At 51.2% G+C, this 20,868-nt stretch overlaps 1 protein-coding gene across 5 annotated transcripts; it reads left to right on the forward strand.

Moving 5' to 3' along the window:
- The first annotated feature begins 1,044 nt into the window (after positions 1–1,044).
- Arhgef40 (Rho guanine nucleotide exchange factor 40) lies at positions 1,045–20,774 on the forward strand. 5 transcript variants are annotated; one of them, XM_042679856.1, is made up of 24 exons: positions 1,045–1,094; positions 3,604–3,801; positions 4,397–5,621; positions 5,709–5,876; positions 6,008–6,128; positions 6,636–6,732; positions 6,840–6,920; positions 7,049–7,165; positions 8,563–8,658; positions 8,748–8,863; positions 9,318–9,444; positions 11,523–11,645; positions 11,723–11,866; positions 13,034–13,644; positions 13,771–14,005; positions 14,261–14,347; positions 14,974–15,189; positions 16,044–16,214; positions 17,639–17,816; positions 18,684–18,788; positions 18,946–19,152; positions 19,647–19,777; positions 20,023–20,069; positions 20,193–20,774. In XM_042679856.1, exons 1-23 carry the CDS (start codon positions 1,092–1,094, stop codon positions 20,062–20,064), a joined length of 4,599 nt encoding a protein of 1,532 aa, XP_042535790.1. In that variant the 5' UTR covers positions 1,045–1,091; the 3' UTR covers positions 20,065–20,069; positions 20,193–20,774. The 5 variants fall into 5 exon arrangements, with proteins under 5 accessions (XP_042535790.1, XP_042535791.1, XP_042535792.1 ...); XM_042679857.1 differs by having other exon boundaries at positions 20,474–20,774; XM_042679858.1 differs by having other exon boundaries at positions 20,520–20,774.
- The last annotated feature ends 94 nt before the right edge of the window (positions 20,775–20,868 follow it).

Consider the following 20,868-nt stretch of genomic DNA (forward strand, 5'->3'; position numbering starts at 1 on the left):
TAGGAGTTTGTTGGTGGGGCAGAGGGAGACGAGATTGGAGCTTTCTCAACTAGCCTAAATCCCTTTGTCTACTGCTAGACACTCGTCGGCATCGTGGGAGCCCTAGCGGCGGAGGCCACTATCGCCAGCGCACAAGAAGGAAGGGGCTGGCTGGCGTCTAGCACTAAACTGCGGGGTCTGATCGGAACGCCGAAAACTTCCCTGCTAGCTGAAGAGGTATAGAGGATGTGGTGGGGAAGAGCAAGAGAGGAAGAACACGAAAGATCTCCTCCCAGGTGCGCATCCCTCCAAGAGGGCCCTGGTTCTGGACCCTGGCCTCCGGAGCTGCGATCTCCACGTCCCATCCCAAAGTCGACTCTGGGTAACCCCCCCACGCCCTCACCTTCTCTGGGCAGCACAGAGGAGCCCATTGTGGTAGCCTGGAGGCTCGAGGCCCGAGGAGATGGGAAGGCAAGGAGGGCGTGCGATCCCCCCCCCCTTTGATGTGGGGAATTCCCACATTTCCCAAAGAGGACAAGGGACGGTGTCCTCTGCCAAAGTCTAGCAAGCACGAGGGAAAAGAGAGCCCTAGGCAACTTAGACACAGGGGCTTCTCGCTGCCAGGCAACCCCAGCCTCTGGCAGAGAGGACCTCAGGAATCCGCGCGTGCCTCTTGTCTTTGGGGTGTCCAGTACCGAGGCTAAGCTGACCCCGCAGGGAACAAGGCGGTGGCGGGAAAAAGAGGGGCGTCCTCGGCGAGGCGGGCCGCGAGGGGTCGGGGTCTGAGCTACCCACTGGAGGGCGGAGCGAGGTCGGAAGAGGGTTTCGGGCGAGACGGGCGGATTGGCTGGGGACGTCGGGGGGAGCAGTCTCGGCAAGGGGTCCCGCGCGGAGGCGAGGCGGGCGGCGAGGGGCGGGGCGGCGAGGGGCGGCCGTCTCGGCCCTCCCTGGCGGGGCCCTGCGGCCGGGGCGCTGGAGCGGGCCGAGCCGCCGCCGAGGCCGGAGCTGTCCCCCCGCCAGACCCGCGGGCCCGCGCGGCGGGAGGGAGGCGGCGGCGCGCCCGGCCCCGCCCGCCCGCCCGAGCCAGCGTCTGCCGCGGCCGGCGCCGAGCCATGGTGAGTCTCGCGTCGCACCCCCCGGTGTCCCCCGGCCGGCGGGAAGCCCGTAGCCCCCAGCCCCGTGCCTCCTGCGCCTGCCTCGCCTGCTCGGCGCTCCTGGGACTCGTCCGCTCGGTGCCCGCTTCCCGTGGGCCCGCCCGCCGGCCCGCGGTCGAGCTGTCCGCCCCGGGCACGGCCTCGCCTCGCCCGCGTTCCTCCCCGGCCCTCCCCCGCCTCCCGCTGGTCTCTCCCAGCCCGCCCCCTCCCCCGCCCCGCCTGTCCCGGGCAGCGCGTTCGGTGCCGGCTCTCCTCTCCCTCCCCCCTCCGGGTCCCAGCCCTCTATCCTCGGTAGACCCCCATGGATTGTTCTTGCGGCTCTCCTGCAATGGCACTGCCTCGGGTCATGAGAACTGACCTGCTATAGCCACCATTTTCCATCTGTCCCCAGCCCAGTGAAGCTGGCCCACCCATCCGGCCCTGGGGGACCAGACACAGCTGTGGCTGGGCCGGGGCCAGGGGCACGGCCAAAGAGGGGAATTCCCGCCGAGAAAACGGGGCCGTGGCAAGGGTAGGGGGCGTGACGCTGCCAGAGCAGAGCAGAGATGCGGGGTTCCCCAGCCCCCCCCCAGAGCAGAGATGCGGGATTCCCCAGCCCCCCCCCAGAGCAGAGATGCGGGGTTCCCCAGCCCCCCCCCAGAGCAGAGATGCGGGGTTCCCCAGCCCCCCCCCCCCGCCCCCAGCCCAGCGCTGCAGGGAATGGAAGCGCTGCCTCCTGCTGCAGAAGGGAAGGAGCTCGGACAGACGGGAGCTCCCCGAAAGAGGCCAAGGCCCTTGGAGCGGCAGCGTGGGGCACTGGAAGCCCCTGCATCAGCAGGAGCGAACTTTTCAGTCCAGAAGTACTCCTGAAGAAACATTGCAAGAGTGGGCACTGCCAGGGAGAGCGCCCACTGCACTGGGGTGCAGCGGGGGGGGGGGGGCTCACTGCATAACGAAGGAGGGGGGAGGCCCTGCCAGGGGCGCTCACTGCAGGGAGTGGAGGAGGGGCAGGAACACGAACGGGGTCTGCTCCGCTGCGAGGGGAGGTTGTAGCTGGAAGAAAGAGGAACTGGGCCAAGGAAAGCTGACTCAGTCTCTCTGGTCTCCCCTTTGGCCCTGGCCGACTGGAGGCTTGGCCTCCGAGCTCCTAGCCTGCCGTCGCCCGCTCCAGCCCCCTCCTCCTCTTCTGCCGCTGCTGTTTCCTGTGGCTATGACTCTGGCCCAGCCATGAGCTCACCGCCCCTAATGGGTTGCAGCTGCCTCACTGCTTAGGCCCTAAATCCGCCCCCCGCCCCTCGCCTTGGAGCTGAGGCCCACTTAGCCTCATCCCTGCCCATCTCCTAACCACCCCATCCCCCCACCCACGCGCACAGAGCCGGCGGGGTCCTAGGAACACTAAGGGTCTGTCTGCTCGCCCACACACCTTGGGGCCTGGTCTGGGCGCTTACGCACAGAATGTCTGACTCAGGAGTGGTTGCCCTAGCTTCTTAGACTGCTGGGACATGCTGGCTACTCTGACTGGAAGGACTTAGGGTAAAATATGCAGTTTTGTCTAGAGGCCAAAGCAAGGCATGTGGGCAGTGATGGGGGTGGGTAGAGAGCTAGGTAAATACTTGCATTGAGTACCCCTTTTCCCATTTATGACCAAAAAATCTAATAAAATGAATTTCAAAGTCCATCTTAAAAGGGAATGAAACTTGCAAAGAAATAGCTCAAGGGGATTTTGTTTTGAGTGTGAGATGGTGAAAGATGTCACATTAATTCACTTGGAGGAGGCCAGTCTGGGTGAGTCTTTTGAGCTGATCTGGTGGCTCCAGGTCTAAGTTGGCAGAGAGAGGTCCCACTGGAATTAGAAAAAGATTTCAGCTGGAATGCATACCATTAAGGCCTCCTCCTCCCTTCCCCGAATGTTCCTTTTGTGCCTTTTTCCTCTTTTAAATGCCCCCACCCAGTTCTTTGTAACTCAATCCCACAGACTCTGGGAATGAGTGATTGCTTGGGAGCCATTCTGGAAGAGAAGAGTGCTATAAAGAATGCCAGTCTCTCTATCCTCCTTCTTCCCATCCATGTTAGTGGGTGTAGAGGTCTGGATGGGTACCCTAGGAGAAACAATTTACAGAATGGATCTGTGAAACCTCTATCAACTCAATCCCTGATGATCCCAGAGACTGTCTTTTGTCTCCTGAGGAGACCCTATGCCGTCACTAGGAGTCATGAACATTAATCTGAGACATTCCCAAGAACTTCTCCCAGAATCTCCAAAACCAAGGCCTCAGATTTTAATAAGCATGAAGTCCTGGTAGGTCTGTAGACTGTGATGGCCCAGCCCTCCCCCCATCCTGGCTCATCCCACCAGCATTTCCTGAGTGCCCACCAGGGCACGCATGATGAGGGCCCCACGGGAAACAGCTAACTTCAGACCAGTGCAGCCCCCAAGGAGATAAGCTTGGGTGGTCTTCAGGGATCTGTAGCCTGCTCTTGTCTCTCCCAGGAGCCTGAGCCAGTTGAGGACTGTGTGCAGAGCACACTTGCTGCCTTGTACCCACCTTTTGAAGCCACAGCCCCCACCTTGCTGGGTCAGGTGTTCCAGGTGGTGGAGAGGACTTACCGGGAGGATGCGCTGAGATACACACTGGACTTCCTGGTTCCAGCTAAGCACCTGCTTGCCAAGGTCCAGCAGGAAGCCTGTGTGAGTGGCTATATTTTGCATCTATATTTTGCTTCTCCTAAGATCATTGACCCACTCTAGATTTGACAGGACTCTACTGATCCCAAAGGGTCACTTAAAGTGATCCCAGACTTTGGGCCTCACAAATACTGATTACCTAGATACTAACACATAGACATGTCCATTCATCTTTTCCAAGCATTGACCCCTAACCAACATTGACACCAAAAAGAAAAAGAAAAAAAAGATCCTGACCTTCCAGAACCAATTCTAGACATTTCTACCTCATTAGGAATTCATGAAGATGCTAATTCCCTCAGATATGACTCAGCAGAGATCCTTCACTCTGTAGATATAAAGACTAAGAGTTTTGATTCCTCTAAGCCAATGGCATCTGACCATGCCTCTGTAGTGATGGTCTCATCAGTCCCACATACAGAACTGGCTCCCTAGAGAAGCATCCTACCCCAGAGGACAAGTTCCAATCCCCACATCAACCCTAATTCTCCCTCCCCACCCCTCTAGAGAGGCCTTCCCAGAGTGGCCCTATTCTCACTGCCTCCCCTGATAGTTTCTTCAGCAGAGGTCTGAGTGCAGCCCCCACTTCTCTCCCCAGGCCCAGTACAGTGGATTCCTCTTCTTCCATGAGGGCTGGCCCCTCTGCCTGCATGAGCAGGTGGTGGTACAGCTAGCAGCCTTGCCTTGGCAGCTGCTGCGCCCAGGAGATTTCTACCTGCAGGTGGTACCTTCAGCAGCCCAAGCACCTCGCCTGGCACTCAAATGCCTGGCCCCAGGGGGTGGGAGGGTACAAGAGTTGCCTGTGCCCAATGAGGCCTGCGCCTACTTGTTCACACCTGAGTGGCTACAAGGCATCAACAAGGACCGGCCAACAGGTCGTCTCAGCACCTGTCTGCTCTCTGCACCTTCTGGAATTCAGCGGCTGCCCTGGGCTGAGCTCATCTGTCCACAGTTTGTGCACAAAGAGGGCCTCATGGTTGGGCATCAGCCAAGCACACTGCCCCCAGAACTGCCATCTGGACCCCCAGGGCTTCCCAGCCCTCCACTCCCTGAGGAGGTGCTGGGCACCCGGAGTCCTGGGGATGGGCATAATGCTCCTGCAGAAGGCCCAGAGGGTGAGTATGTGGAGCTGTTGGAGGTGACGCTGCCTGCAAGGGGGAACCCTATGGATGCTGAGGGCTCTTCAGGTCTCTCCAGGACCCGCACAGTACCCACTCGCAAGAGTGCTGGGGGAAAGGGCCGCCACCGGAGACATAGGGCATGGATGCACCAGAAGGGCCTCGTGCCTCGGGACCAGGATGGGGCACGACCACCTGGTGAGGGGAGCAGTACTAGAACCTCCCCTGGGTCTCCCCCAGGCTCTGAGACTGTCCTGGAGGGGTCTGAGCCCCCAGCAGAGAACCTGGAAGAAACATCGGAATCTTGTCCCCTTCAGCCAGGGGAGGCTGGAGGAGCAGGCCCGGGGACTGAAGTACCACCTGGTACCCCTCGAAGAACAGGCAAGGGAAACAGGAGAAAAAAGCGAGCTGCAGGCAGAGGGGCTCTTAGCCGAGGAGGGGACAGTGCCCCTCACAGCCCTGGAGAAAAGGAGGAGACCAGATACCAGGAAACCTGTATCAATATGCCCTCACCAAATGAACACAAGCTTCCAGAATGTGGCCTGGTTAAGGAGAACGAAGGCTTGAGGAAGTTGGAATCTGAACCAATAGAAGAACTCACACCAGCAGATGAAAGAGAGAATAGGCCCCCAGAAGACTGTGGGCCCACAGAAGAGGGTGCCAGAGAGACAAAGCAAGAGGACATGAGCCCGGTACATATGGCAGGTGAGATGAAACTGAGGCCCAGGGAACAAGACTGGGCCTAGGGATGGGTAGAGAAGTAGAATTGTAGCTCTGCCTGTGTCTGTACAGGATCCACAGGTCCAGAGGGGTTCCTGTCTGAACCCCCAACACAACCCCTGGAGACTGTGCAGGAAGTAAAAGGAGAGAACACTACAGAAGAGGCCCCTTCAGCCCCCATCTCTGATGACCCCGATATAGCTTGGGACTTGATGGCATCTGGATTCTTCATCCTGACTGGTCAGTGGACAAAGGGAAAGGCACTGGGAGTGAGATAAACAGTCAAGGTGGGCTTCGGAGAGAGGAATGGAGAGAAGGAAGGAGGGAGGCAGCCAAAGACTGCTCCTAGCCTTGGCCATTTTGTGTCTTAGGTGGGATAGACCACAATGGACGAGCTCTACTGACCATTACCCCTCCGTGCCCTCCTGAGGAGCCCCCAACCTCTCCAGACTCTCTGAGCACTGTTCTTCATTATCTGCACTCACTGCTCAGGTAACCATGTACATCTCAGTCCCCTAGAAATTAACTTTCTGAATCCTGAAGACCTGACCTCTGGGACACTTACTTGAACCTCTCAGATTTTCAAACTGTTGACCTCTAACTTACTAACTTCTAGGATACCTTTATTAATCCCCCAAATTAGCATTGCTGACTTTCAATATCTAAGACACTACCTGAATTATCAGGGGATTGGTTCATTCATTCGACAAATATTTATTGAGCTCCAAGTTACCTATTAGGCACCATGCTACAGGATGACATTCAGTCCAAACTATTCCAGAACACAAGTCTTTCTAGACTTTCATTCCTTGACCCAGCTGCCAGGTGAATGTAGATTCCTGATTGCTAGGTCAATTACCATCTGTTAGACACACATCAGGGTTTGGTCCTTTCCCCATTGCTTCCCAAATGTACTGGGCAAGCACAATTTAACAATTTAACTTTTCCTAAAGACAGTTAACACTAAATCCGAGCCAACGCCTCTGCTTTGCCCCACAGGCCTGATCTGCAGGTATTGGGGCTGTCGGTTCTGCTAGACCTTCGCAAGGCACCCTCACTGCCTTCTGCACTTATTCCCATCCTGAATCAACTTCAGGTAACCAACCCTTTGAGAAAGGCACTTCCTCTAGATCTTAACTTCCTTAGCGGCCTTTCTAGGTCATCTAAGTGCCTACAATTTAGGGCTTTCCTCTCTCTTTTCAGAACTCAGGAGACCCTCCCCTTATTCAGCGGCTACTAATTCTTACCCAAGATGCTCTTCAGACTGAACTCTATGGATTTCAGGTTTGAGCCACTCACTCTCACCTAGTTTTCCATCAGTAGTGGAGAGAGAAGGGGCTGGTGGGAGGGCCAGGTTGGTCTATGGCTCACTGAGGGCCCAAGTAGAATTCCTTGCCTTCACTTATCTACAGGGTGCTGAGTTGCTGTCAGAGAATGAACTGAAAAGAGTGGCCAAGCCAGAGGAACTGCAGTGGGACCTAGGAGGTCACAGGGACCTCTCTCCAAGCTACTGGGTAGAGGTACATCAGGTAAGTTTCCCTTCTATCACTGATGACCCTGGAAGCTAGGAATGGCCCAGCTAGAATGAGAATATTCTACGTTAGGTTGCAGACCCAAGATACAACCATAGGTTGAAAAGAAGTACTTTGCAGTACTCAATGGCTCACACCTGTAATCCTACTCTAGAGGCCGAGATCTGTGGTTTGAGGTTCAGAGCCAGCCCAGTTAGATTTTATCTCCAATGAGACTCATCTCCAATTAACCAGCAAAAAAGTTGGAAGTAGACCTGTGGCTCAAGTGGTAGGGTACCAGCCTTGAGTGAAAAAGCTAAGGGATAGCACTTCGACCCTGAGTTAAAGCCTCAGTGTCAGAACCAAAAAGAAAAAGAAAAAAGAGGGGACTGGGAATGTGGCTTAGTAGTAGAGTGCTTGCCTAGCATGCATGAAGCCCTGGATTTGATTCCTCAGTATCACATAAGTAGAAAAAGCTCGAAGTGGTGCTGTGGCTCCAAGTGGTAGAGTGTTAGCTTTGAGCACAGAGAGGTTTAGAGACAGTGCCCAGGCCCTGAGTTCCAGCCCCAGGACCGGAAAAAAGAAAAGGAAAGTACTTTCCATTCCTCTCAGTTCAGAAAGCACTTATTACTCACAAACCATTAGAGTTGTTGCTGAGATAAGAGGAGCGTGTGAACTTCTTTATATGGTAACGTGTAATTTTTTTGATGAAAGATGAAATCACAAAACAACTAACTAGAGAAGAATACAATATATTATCATTGGGTTTCTGGAAAATGCTAGGAGTTGAAAGGTTAGTTTTTGTTCCATGTAGCCTTGAACAAGTTACCTTTTTCTCATGTTTGAAGATGGTACCCATTTCTGTACTTGCTCCCTATTCCCATATCCCAGCCTCAGCATCCTCATCCACAAAGTCCATCAGTCCTGGTGATCTCTAAAGGTCCTTCCTGCTCTTATCTTTTATGAGTTTAAGTTCTGTGAGTATTCAGGAAGAGAGAAATAAATATGATCTGAGCTGAGCATGAGCAGAAGTCTATATAGCTCAATCTATAAGTTGCATGACAGAAGGAAAATGGGTCTGAAAGAGGCAGAAAAGGAGATTTGGAAGGGCAGAGACCCAATACAGACAAAGGAAAAGGAAGCTCACATTTACTAAGCTGTACAATGTGCCTGGCCCATCCAGGTGCTAGGCTGATACCATCTCTTTAAAACTCATAAAATCCCCTCTTAATTCAACTTTATAGCTGGAGAAAATGAAGTTTAGAGTTTGTGGACCTGCCCAAGAGTCAGATAATTAGTAAGCAACAAAGTCAGGTACTGCACCCACCATGAGTCTCCAGGACTGCTCAACACTCACAATAAGTTCCTTGTCCTGAATCCTCATATTCAACTCCATCCCTACCTATGGGTTTCAGGAAGTGGCGAGGCTATGTACCCTGTGTCGGGGTGTGCTGGGCTCTGTACGACAGGCAATTGAGGAGCTGAAGGGAACGGCGGAGCCAGAGGGAGAGGTATGAAGAGATGGGACAATGGGGGGTTATGGATTAGATTGGTGTAGGCTGTCTCTAGTGGAGCCTCATCTATCATTCCCTGTCCCCAGCAGGTAGTGGGAATGCCTAAACCCCTGCAGAAGATACTAGCAGATTCTCGGCTGACAGCTTTACAGAGGGACGGAGGAGCCATCCTGATGAGACTTCGTTCCACCCACAGCAGCAAGTATGAGAGCTGGGTGTGCAGAAGTATATACAGGAGGGTGAGATCACAAACCCAAGGTGGAATGGCCACTGGTAAATTGAAGCTGTCAGATTGTTTTTACTGTACATATGTCTGGGCAAAGTGTACTTTTGCACTTAACAACTTTTGCAATATTCCTGTGCACTAGTTGCCATTATAAGGATTTTTAGGCTCTGATCCTGGCCACTCTGGAAGCTGAGATCTGAGGATCCTTGTTCAAAGCTAGTCTGAGCAGAAAAATCCAGACTTTTAACTCCAATTAGCAAAAAGGTGTGGCTCAAGTAGTAGAGTGCCAGCCTTGAGTAAAAAAAAAGGGAGAATACCCTTTCCCTAAATTCAAGCCTAATACTGGCACAGAAATAAACCAATAAATAAATAGGTAAGAATCCAGGGGCTTGACAAGGGCAAGGGCTCATTCTAGTCTCTCCTTCTCCAGGCTGGAGGGCCCAGGTCCAGCCACACTATACCAGGAGGTGGATGAAGCCATCCACCAGCTTGTGCGCCTCTCCAACCTTCATGTTCAGCAACAAGAGCAACAGCAGCGCCGGTACCGACTCCAACAGGTAAGAACTCATAGTCCTCGTTACTGGAGCTTAGGAGCCTCTGGTACTCCCTTCTCTACAGATACTTCATATTGATGGGGTTAATAGAACCTGTCGAAGTGAATGCCCATCTCTCCTCATCTTTCCTAGAGCTTGGTCATAGTAAGTGTGAAACTCAGCAAGAGGGCTGGAGCAGCTCAACACCAACAAAAAAAAAAAAAAAAGGCTAGCTGTCCCCACTGTTTGTGTGTGATCTGGGATCCTGAGAGATGCTCATTGTCCAAGGGATCCTAGAAAAAGTTGGCTGAAGGGTTTACCTCCTTCACATAAAAATAACAAATACCTATTGATACTTTTTTGTGTGCTGGTTCTGGGACTTGAACTCAGGGCATGGACACTGTTCCTCAGGTTTGTGCTCTACTATTTGAGCCACAACTCCATTTCTGGCTTTTTGCTGGTTAACTGGAGGTAAGAGTCTCTCAGACTTGCCTTCCTGGTTGGCTTCAAACCACCATCCTCAGCTCTTAGCCTCCTGCATAGCTTGGATTTCAGGTGTGAGTCTGTAATCAGTTGCCAGCTATATCTGCTGCCCCAACTCCTTATGCAGTAGAATCCCCAGTAGAGGCTGGAAAGGCCTTGTCTCCCTCCACCTTGGCAGGAAGGCATTGCAAGGTCGAAAAGCAAGCACTGGACTTCTTATGGCAAGATCTGTGAACAAGACTGGCTTCTCTTAACCTTAATTGTTCTTTCCTGGGATTAAGAACCCCACAGAGATTTGTTCTTTACCGTGCTATGTGGGGTGGAGTGAGCTTTTGAAATTTCGTTATTCCTCCTTATTCCTTTTTTTTTTTTTTTGGGTCCAATCGTGGGGCCTGAACTCTGGGGCTGGGCGCTGTCCCTCAGTTCTTCAGCTCAAGGCTAGTGCTCTACCACTTGAGCCACAGCGCCACTTCCGGCTTTTTTCTTTTTGCTTATGTGGTGCTGAGGAATTGAACCTAGGGCCTCAGGCATGCAAGACAAGCGTTCTACCACTGAGCCACCTTTCCAGCCCTCCTCCTTATTCCTAAGCATGGCATGGTGTGTTCCTCACAGATGCCTATGTGGGCATCAGGGAAAGGGTCATCTCAGAGTCAGTTGTTTCTAGGATTGTGGCACACTTGCTTCCTCTATTCCAACATCCAAGAAGTCATCTCCTACTGTTTGTTTATTAGCTTTCCTTTATTTTTATAAATCCTGTTTGAAAACAGGGTTTGGAGGTGGAAGTGATGAGCCTGAGTTCTAGCTACCATATGTGTAACACATTAACAACTTAGGAAGCTTTCTGAGTTTTCAAGTCTACAGAATGAGCATGGTAACACTTGATGTACAAGAGAGTTAGGAGGATGAGATGAATTTGGCAAAGAACTCTAAATGTAGTTATTGTTGGCACTAGCTGTTCAGGGACATTGTCAGGCTTCATCTTCAGGCTATCCTACCATAGCTTCCTCCCTTTCTTCTGAGGAAAAACTTATCATCTCTTTTTGTTCAAACATCTCAAAGCAAGCATGAGGGTTTCTAATGGCAGCATAACAAGCAGCCAGATCTTGATACACATTCACACACAGAACCACTATCTGGGCCATGGACCACTCTGCAGCCCTGGGGCCTAGGACGCTGCCCACATCACCAGAGCAGAGTGAGTGTAAAATTTCTCCTGGCTCTAGTTGTCCAGAGGATCTTCCTTCCTGCCTTTGGTTCATACCAGTTTTATCTGTTCACCTACCCTGAGTGCTTCATGAGGCTCTTTACTAAAGAGTTTGGATGTTTGTTTGTTTTTTTCAATAGTAGGGTTTGAACTAAGCGCCTTGTGCTTGCTAGGCATGTTCTTTACCACTTAAGCAACATCCCTTGTACTACTAAAGACTTCTTACCTGGTGTCTCACAGGGTCCTGTGGAAACTGCTACCACTCATTGTTATCAATTTCCTGTTACTGATGAAACAAAATAGCTCACCCCAGTTTATAGGTCAAGATCATGGAACTAGAGCTGGTGCTCAGCCTTTCTGCTTCATGGCTTTCTTTTCCCTCCTGGTCCCTGCTATCCCACCCCATTTGCCTCAGGTGCTGCAATGGCTCACAGGCCCAGGCAAGGAGCAGCTGGCTAACTTTTCTGTGCCTGGTGACTCCCTGTCTGCCTTACAAGAGACAGAGCTTCGATTCCGGGCTTTCAACACTGAGGTTCAGGTGAGTGGGAAGAAGAATTTGTGGGGAAGTCAGTAGAAAGAGAGAGGACTAGACCTGAGCATGCCTTCCTTTTCCAGGAACGCCTGGCTCAGGCCCGGGAAGCCTTGGATCTGGAGGAGGACACTACTTCTCAGAAGGTTCTGGATGTCTTTGAACAGCGCTTGGAGCAGGTGGAAAGTGGCCTCCATCGGGCCCTGAGGCTTCAGCGCTTCTTCCAGCAGGTGTGTGTGTACAGAGCACCTTCCTGTGCTCACTATCATCTCTCTTCAGCCTGGAGATGCTGATCTAGTAGTGGTTAAGAGCAAGGGCTAGGTGTGGTGGCTCATGTTTAATTGTGCCTACTCAAGAGGCAGAGGCAGCAGGATCCTGAATTGAAGATCAACCTAAGCAAAAAGGTTTTGTTTTTTGTTTTTGTTTTGGTCAGTTGTGGGGCCTGAACTCTGGGCCTGGCGCTGTCCTTCAGCTCTTCAGCTGAAGGCTAGCACTCTACCACTTGAGCGTCAGCCCCACTTCCGGCTTTTTCTGCTTATGTGGTACTGAGGAATAGAACCCAGGGCCTCATGCATGCAAGGCAAGCACTCTACCACCAAACCACTTTCCCAGCCCTGCAAAAAGGTTTTAAGACACTGTCTTAATACAATATTATATCTTAAACATAAAATAAAAAGCTAAGCACAAGTGACTCATGCCTGTAATCCTAGCTACTCAGGAGGCTGAGACCTAGAGGATTGAGATTCAAAGTCAGCCTGAGTAGAAAAAGTCTTTGAGACTCCATCTTCCATTAATCAGCAAAATGCCAGCGTAGAGAGGTAAGGCTGAAGTGATAGAGTGCTAGTTGTAAACTAGCGAGACCAAGGCTCTGGGTTCAAGACTTGGTACCAGCTCAATGAACAAATAAGTGAATAAGTAAATAAATAAATGAATGAATATAAAAAGCCAAAGACTAGAGGTGTGGCATAAGTGGTAGACTGCTTGTCTAGCATATGTGAGACTTTGGGCTCAATTCCCAGTAATGAGAGAGAGAGGGAGAGAGAGAGAAGAGAGACTTAGGAATGGATCTTCTCAGCTTTGATTCTTTGCTCAGCCATCAATTTGCTGAATGACTATTAAAGCCAATGTGCCATCTTCCTATATGAAAGTAGTACCAATCCTGCAGCTTATACCCTCTGTATAAGTACTAACTGTTCCAGGCTCCTCAGGCTCCATGCCATGGTAACATAGCGTGCCTCCAAGGGACATGGTTAGGCAGTGATGCTGGGACAGTAAGAAAACAGAAATGTGACAGGCATTGGAGAGCCATCAGCAAAGTAAGATCTATTGTGGTGGGCATTTGGGAATGGCACAGGCTCTCAGCCTCTCTCTTATCTCCAACCCCTTTGGCTTTGTAGGCACACGAGTGGGTGGATGAGGGCTTCGCTAAACTAGCAGGAGCTGGGCCCAGTCGTGAGTCTGTGCTGGCAGCCCTTGCCCTGCGTCGGGCCCCAGAGCCCAGTGCTGGCACCTTCCAGGAGATGCGGGCTCTGGCTTTGGACCTGGGCAGCCCAGCAGCCCTTCGAGAATGGGGCCACTGCCGAGCCCGCTGCCAAGAGCTGGAAAAGAGGATTCAACAACAGCTGGGAGAAGAGGCCAGTCCTCGGGGCCACCGGCGACGACGGGCAGACAGTGCCAGCAGCGCAGGGGCCCAGCAGGGCTCCCACAGCCCCTCACCCAGCCTCAGCTCTCTGCTACTGACCAGCAGCCCTGGGCCACGGGCAGCCCCATCACATTGCTCCTTGGCCCGCTGTGGGGAAGACTATGAGGATGAGGTCCTTGAGCTGGCTCCAGAAGCTGACAGCAGGCCCCCAAGAGCCGTGCTAATCCGAGGCCTTGAGGTCACCAGTACTGAGGTGGTAGACAGAACATGCTCACCTCGGGAACATGTACTGCTGGGCCGGGCTGGGGGGCCAGATGGTCCCTGGGGAGTAGGCACCCCTCGGATGGAACGCAAACGAAGCATCAGGTGAGAACCCAGCCCTATTGGTCCCCAAAAGGCAAACCCAACTACCTACCAGTGGGTAGCAGGGTAACAGCTCAGCAATTCAGTGCCCAGGTAACACTTCTGCTGCTGCTCTGGTTCTGCCCGCAGTGCCCAACAGCGCCTAGTGTCTGAACTGATCACCTGTGAGCAAGAGTATGTGACCATTCTGAGTGAGCCGGTGCCACCCCCAGGGCCTGAGCTGACTCCTGAACTTCGGGGCACCTGGGCTGCTGCCCTGAGTACCCGGGAGAGACTTCGAAGCTTCCACCGCACACATTTCCTGCGGGAGCTTCAGGGCTGCGCCGCCCACCCTCTGCGCATCGGGGCCTGCTTCCTTCGACATGTAAGTCCTCTCTCTTCCGGTGTTCTGGCCCCTTCCACCTTTCCCCCCTCGGTATCAATGCCCACTTCTCCCTTGAGAGGCACAGCTCTATCCCCTCAAAGTGGTTCCTGGACTTTGCTCTCCACAGGGAGATTTTCTCTCACTCCAAGCAGGCTGAGTGCTTCCTAGGAACCCAGCCTCTCCTTTGGGCTGCAGTGAGGATGAGGAAGGAAAAGGAGGAGCCTCACAAAGGATTCTTCTTCTTTACCTGTGCAGGGGGACCAGTTCAGCCTCTATGCCCAGTTCGTGAAGCACCGACACAAACTAGAGAATGGTCTGGCTGTGCTCAGCCCCCCAGCCAAGGTAAATTTCTTTTGAGCCCTCAGGAGAAGGGAGGCAGAAAAAGAGAACAGCGAGGGAAGGATAAAACTCACCCCACCTTGAAATCCCTCAGAGTAAAAGCTTTCCTGAATGTGCCCTGGAACATGTCTTTTCAACAATCTCCCAATACTAGACAGAGCCAGGTTAGGCTGGGTTATTTTCTGGGTCCCCCTATGTAAGTTTGGGCAAGATTCTTGATTCCTCTTCTGTGTTTGGTAAGTGTCTACTCTGTCCCACTCACATGGAATGTCCCACTCACAAGGATTTCATGTTAAAAAAAAAAATGCTAAAGTGGCTGGCTACTGATTGCTCATGCCTATAATCCTATCTGCTCAGGAAACTGAGATCTGAGAATGGAGGTCCAAAGCCAGCCCAGATAGAAAAGTCCATTGGACTCATCTCCAGTTAATTACCAAAAAGCTGGAAATAGAGGTGTGGCTCTAGTGGTAGAGTATCACCTTGAACAAAAAAACTAAGGGATAGTTCCCAAGCCCCAGATTCTGACAGACTCACAAACAGTGAAAATGATTTTAGAAGCTAAATGCGAGAGATTATGAGGTTATTGCTTGAGTTCCTACCTCTCCCCTTAATTCTTGTTCCTCACTTAGGGCTCCATGGAAAGTGGTCCTAGTTTGCCTCGAGCCCTGCAGCAGCCCCTGGAACAGCTGGCTCGATATGGACGGCTCTTGGAGGAGCTCCTGCGTGAAGCTGGGCCTGAGCTGAGTTCTGAGCGCCAGGCCCTTGGGGCTGCTGTTCAGTTGCTCCGGGAACAAGAGGCCCGAGGTAGAGATCTGCTAGCTGTGGAAGCAGTGCGAGGCTGTGAGGTAAGGTCCTGGTTCTATTCACTCCTGCTCCTACTGCCTAACCCTGTGGCCTCAGAAGCTACCTGGGCTGGTGCTAAGAATCAGACTCCAGGTCTGAGGGCCCTGGGCTCTGATTTCTAATGGGCTGTCTTCACTAAGTCATTGAACTTAACTGGTCCTAAGTTTCCTCATCTGCAAATAAAGAAGCCATATCCTGTTCAACATCTCATGATCCTACTACATCTGCTTTGTGCTACCCTATTCTGATCCTGATTCTTATCTTTCCCTTCTGCCTGCATCTCAACACCCAACACTTACTTTACTGTCTTCTACCTAGTCTTTCCTGGTTCTTGTGACTCCAGAAGTATGCTTCCTGAACCTACTTCCTCTGAGATAGACCTACACTTTGTTGGTTCTCTTTCTGGGTCCTCAGTATGCAAATACCTATTGTAAGTTCTATTGTGCCATGTTCCTCCCATCTTCAGAGGCAGAGCTGTGCTTCTAGACAGGTGTGCTGGGCATGGTGACCAGTGGATGGGTTCTAGGCTAAGGATGACCCTGACTTCCTGATTCTGTGTGAGGACCAGTACATCAGATCCCTTGACCTATAAATCTGTTGGTTTTTTGTTTTGTTTTGTTTTGCCAGTCCTGGGGCTTGAACTCAGGGACTAGGCACTGTCCCTAAGCTTCTTTTGCTCAAGGCTAGCACTCTACCACTTGAGCCACAGTACCACTTGTGGCTTTTTCTGTTTATGTGGTACTGAGGAATTGAACCTAGGGCTTCATGTATACTAGGCAAGCACTCTACCACTGAGCCACACTCCCAGCCCTATCAGGACCCCTGGGTCCACAGCCTCTCCTTTTCCTTTCCCCAGGTAGATCTGAAGGAGCAGGGGCAGCTCTTGCATCGGGACCCATTCACTGTTGTCTGCGGCCGGAAGAAGTGCCTTCGCCATGTCTTTCTTTTTGAACACCTGCTTCTATTCAGCAAACTCAAAGGCTCTGATGGCGGGTTGGAGACCTTTGTTTACAAGCAGGCTTTTAAGGTACATTACTTGGAGTGAGTGTGCATAGGGGGGTAGGATTCATGCTCTTTTGTGAACTCAGAATGTTCTGGAAATTCAACTCCAATCCCATTTCAGATGCATCATCTAGATAGGCTTTGACCTGATATCAGCCAGGGAATGACAGAGCTCCTTGCAGCTAGTTTACTCCATGGAGATTTCCTTATAGTTCATACAGGAGATATTGTGAGGCATTTCAAGGCCAAATGGAAGAGGGCCTTCCTCATTAAGAACACACATGCCAGCTGGGCACCAGTGGCTCACACCTGTAATCCTAGCTACTCAGGAGGCTGAGATCTGAGGATCACGGTTCAAAGCCAGCCGGGGCAAGAAAGTCCGTGAGACTCTTATCTCCAATAAACCACTAGAAAACTGGAAGTGGTGCTGTGGCTTAAGTGGTAGAGCCCAAGGACCGCGCCCAAGCCTAGAGTTCAAGCTCCACTACCTACAAAAAAAAAAAAAAAAAAGAACACACATGCCTTTTAAGTTAGGGGTAGTCCTGGGGTAACAGGAAAAAGGACACTATATACCCAAACTTGACACAACAACAAAAAAGCTTTAGCCAGGCACAGATGGCCCTCCCTATAATCCTAGCTTCTTGGGAGGCTGAGATCAAGAAGACTGATGTTCAAAGCCAACCACAGCAAAGGTCACAAGACTCCTTCTCAACCCATAGCTGAATGTAGTGATGCATGCCTATCATCCAAGCTATGTGGAAGGCTGAGATTGGAAGGATCATAGCTCTAGACCATGAAAATCTATGAAAGTCCATCTCAGTAGAAGAATATGAGCCTGTGGCACAGGCCTGCCAATCCAGCTACAACAGAAAATCTAAAATAGGAAGATCACAGCCCAAGGATCCCCAGCAAGGAAGTGAGACCTTATCTCAAAAATAACCAGTGCCAAAAAGGACTGTATATGCGGCTAAGCAGTAGAGTGCCTGCTTAGCAATCATGAGGCCCTGAATCCAAAGCCTCGTGCCAACAAGAAAAAAAAGGCAGGCCTTGATTTAGGGAAGCAGCCAGTTAACCAACCTTAGCAACCTAAGGTCCTATGGTCAGGTAGTATGGAGTTACTCTTAAGGTTTCTGAACTCTGTCCTTCTACACTAGTTCCAGCTCAACAGGAAGTAATATAGGGGGAAAGAGCCTATGTTTGGAATACCAGACATGGGTTTGAATCTTTCCTCTCTAATAATCTATCAGCTCTTGGGCAAGTTGATTCATATCTCTAAGCCTCATGTCCTCTTTCTGTAAATCATGTTCTTAAGAAGACTACATGTAGAGCACTTAGTACCTCACAGGTGTTCAGCAATTATGGAACATCTGCCAGATGCCGGCCTATACATAGAGCTTGCCCATAGGGCAAGGACTCCTTCCTTCACCATTCCCCTCTGTTCTTCCTCAGACTGCTGACATGGGGCTGACAGAAAACATTGGGGAAAGTGGACTGTGTTTTGAGCTGTGGTTTCGGCGACGGCGTGCACGAGAGGCATACACTCTGCAGGCAACCTCACCAGAGATCAAACTCAAGTGGACAAGTTCTATTGCCCAGCTGCTATGGAGACAGGCAGCCCATAACAAGGGTATTGGACAGAGGCAGAGAAGCTGTGCTTGGAATCAGGGTTCTAACAGGAGATTTTGTGGAATATGGGAATTGCTTAGGAAAGCTTTGTAGGATGCTTTCCAAACTACAAAGATAGTAAAAATGAGAGGTTTGTTCTTAATGCCCAAGATAAATGGAAGTGAGTATTAGAAGGAAAGGCATGTGGGCAGGACACAATATATGGAAGAGAAGAGACAAATTGGAGGAGGAAATCAAAGATGACTATCATCATCCATTTTGTGGTAGTACACAGGAAGAATTAGGAGATGTCCCAGATGCTGGTGGCTCACACCTGTAATCCTAGCTAGTCAGGAAGCTTAGCAGCCAGCCTAGGTAAGAATGTCCTTAAAACTCTTATCTCTAGTTAGCCACTAAAAAGCTGGAAATGGAGCTGTGGCTCAAGTAGTAAAGCATCAGCCTCAGTGAAAAAGCCAAGCAAGAGGCCTTGAGTTCAAGCCTTAGTATCAGCGCCAGAAAAAAAAAAAAAAAAAATGGGGCACTAGTGGCTCATGCCTAGCTGTTCAGGAGGCTTAGGATTGGAGTTCAAAGCCAGCCCAGGCAAAAAGTCCCTGAGACTCTTATCTCCAATTAACCAATAAAAAGCCAGAAGTAGCTCCAAGTGGTAGAGCACTAGCCTTGAGCAAAAAAAGCCAAGTGAGAGTGAGAGGCTCTGAGTTCAAGCCCCAGTAATGGCACACACACACAAAATAATCGTAATATTACATGTCAAGATACAGAGGAAGAAAGGAATCATGAGAGTTGGAAAAGAAAAAGTCAACACTGTGATACAGCTGAAGCTAGGCCCGGGCAGCAGCAGGAGATGGTTAACAGGGTCTCTATTCTCTAGAGCTCCGAGTGCAGCAGATGGTCTCCATGGGCATTGGTAATAAACCTTTCCTGGACATCAAAGCTCTTGGGGAACGGACACTGAGTGCCTTGCTCACTGGAAGAGGTGAGGGCCAGGGTACTGTGTGAGGGAGCCCCCAGAAGTCAGACCTTAACTACTGGTGCAAGTCAATGGGGTGGTGTGGTGGAAAGTCAGGAAGAGTAATGAGTGGGCCTCTTTCCAAAACCTGTGGGACTGACTGGGGGGCCCTCTGTGCTGACAGTTGTTATAAGAAGCCAGGAGGACTTTCCCACACCAGCACTCCCCCACTCCCCACTCTCTGCAGCCGCCCGCACCCGGGCCTCAGTGGCCGTGTCATCCTTTGAGCATGCCGGCCCCTCCCTTCCCGGTTTCTCGCCGGGAGCCTGCTCCCTGCCTGCTCGCGTCGAGGAGGAGGCCTGGGATCTGGACGTCAAGCAAATTTCCTTGGGTGAGGCACCTCTCAAGGGGTGGCCCCCAGCAGCTGGGTCATCATGGTGATGTTCAGGCTGTCTACTGCTAAGCAAGTCCTTTATCTAGCCAAGTAGCCCAGTTGCTATGACAACTGTGTACAGCTTCCCCATTGCTAAAAGAGCCTTCCATCTGGTTGCTAGGGTGATGCTTACAGCAGCTTTTTGCTAAGAAGCACTTCCTCTGTACCTCTCTCTCTAGCTCTCCTTGGGTTTCTATGGAAACTGCCTCAGCTTCCTGTTGTATCCTCCTGGTTCACCACAGCAATCCTTATAGTTTCCTGTTGCTTCCTCCCTGGTTGCTCTAATGAAGCTTCTGCCTCTTGGTAGGGGGGGTTCTCTTGAAACTGGATTGCTATGGTGACTACAGCTTCCTGTTGCTATGGAGCCTTTTCTTCCCTGATGAAACAGCTTGGTTGCTTAAGGTAATCTGGAGGGGCTTTATACCCTGTTCTCATCCAAGTTTCCCCTCTAGCCCCAGAAACACTCGACTCTTCTGGAGATGTGTCCCCAGGACCAAGAAACAGCCCCAGCTTACAACCCCCTCATCCTGGGAGCAGCACTCCCATTCTGCCCAGTGGAGGGATCTTAGGGCTATCTCGACAGGTAAGTCTCTGCAATTAGTCTGGGAATAGGATGCTCTCTTTGGTCACTCTGGGTGGGCATTTCTGATAATTTGACTCTTTGGAGGATAGGAGAACCTGTAGTCTTAAGCTTCCAGTTACAGCTCGGCATTTCTCCCTGGCTAAAAGGCATCAGGGTCAAAGGTAAAAAGCAATCTTCAAGATGAAGTGTACTTGGGAGACATAGGAAATATGCCTCTAAATTCACTTCAGTTTCTCTGCCCTCAGAATCATGCCCGAGCCCTGAGTGACCCCACCACGCCTCTGTGACCCAGGTGAGTCAGTGTCCCCTTTCTACCTTACCCAGCAAATGCCTTCTTTCCTGATCTCAGCTACTCACTCAGTAGTCAGCTTCTTCCCTCTTCCAACCTATCTTCCTTTTCTCTCTTGGCTTCTAGAGAAGATCCAGAACTTGGCTGTTGCTCCCCCTTCTCAGCACATTTTAGGCTGGGAAGCCAGTGAGACATAATGGAGGACTAGGAGAGCTCTGAATTCTCTCTGCTTCCTGGACAGAGGACCACAGCATGCCCCTGCTACTGCTATCTCTAGCTCTCCCCTGCTTGGTGCCTTCTGCTTCAACAACAAAGCAACCACACTTGCTAGCCTTCTTTACCCTGTGGAGGTGGGGAAATTATCCCTCTTCCAGTCCTTCCCCATCCTGTGCCACTGCACCCCACAGGACACAGCTCTGCTGTGTTTCTCTTCTTATCCCACGACTCTCCCAGAGAAGATTTGAGCTGTCCTTGGAGTTCCTGGTGACTCCATTCTGGGGTGTCTTGGGAAAGGGAGCTTATACAAACCATTGAAGGAGTGGGCCAGGAACTGCAGACTTTATATATGTAATTATTCTTATTGTACTATTGTTATATTAAATGTATTTACTCATACTCTGCCTCTCAGGAGCCAAAGCAGTCCTCTGAATTACAGTGTTCCTACTAACTTAAACACTTCCCTTCAACTATTAACTAGAACACAGACAATAAACCCAAGGCTGGAAGGCAGCCATCTGTCTCTTAGTGGCCTAAAGCTGACTGTGCGTGAGCCTAGGAGAATGTGCCTTCTCCTCAGTGGCTC

This window comes from Dipodomys spectabilis, unplaced genomic scaffold (genome assembly GCF_019054845.1).
Source record: "Dipodomys spectabilis isolate Male_0828 unplaced genomic scaffold, ASM1905484v1 ptg000054l, whole genome shotgun sequence".
NCBI classification, from domain to species: domain Eukaryota; kingdom Metazoa; phylum Chordata; class Mammalia; order Rodentia; family Heteromyidae; genus Dipodomys; species Dipodomys spectabilis.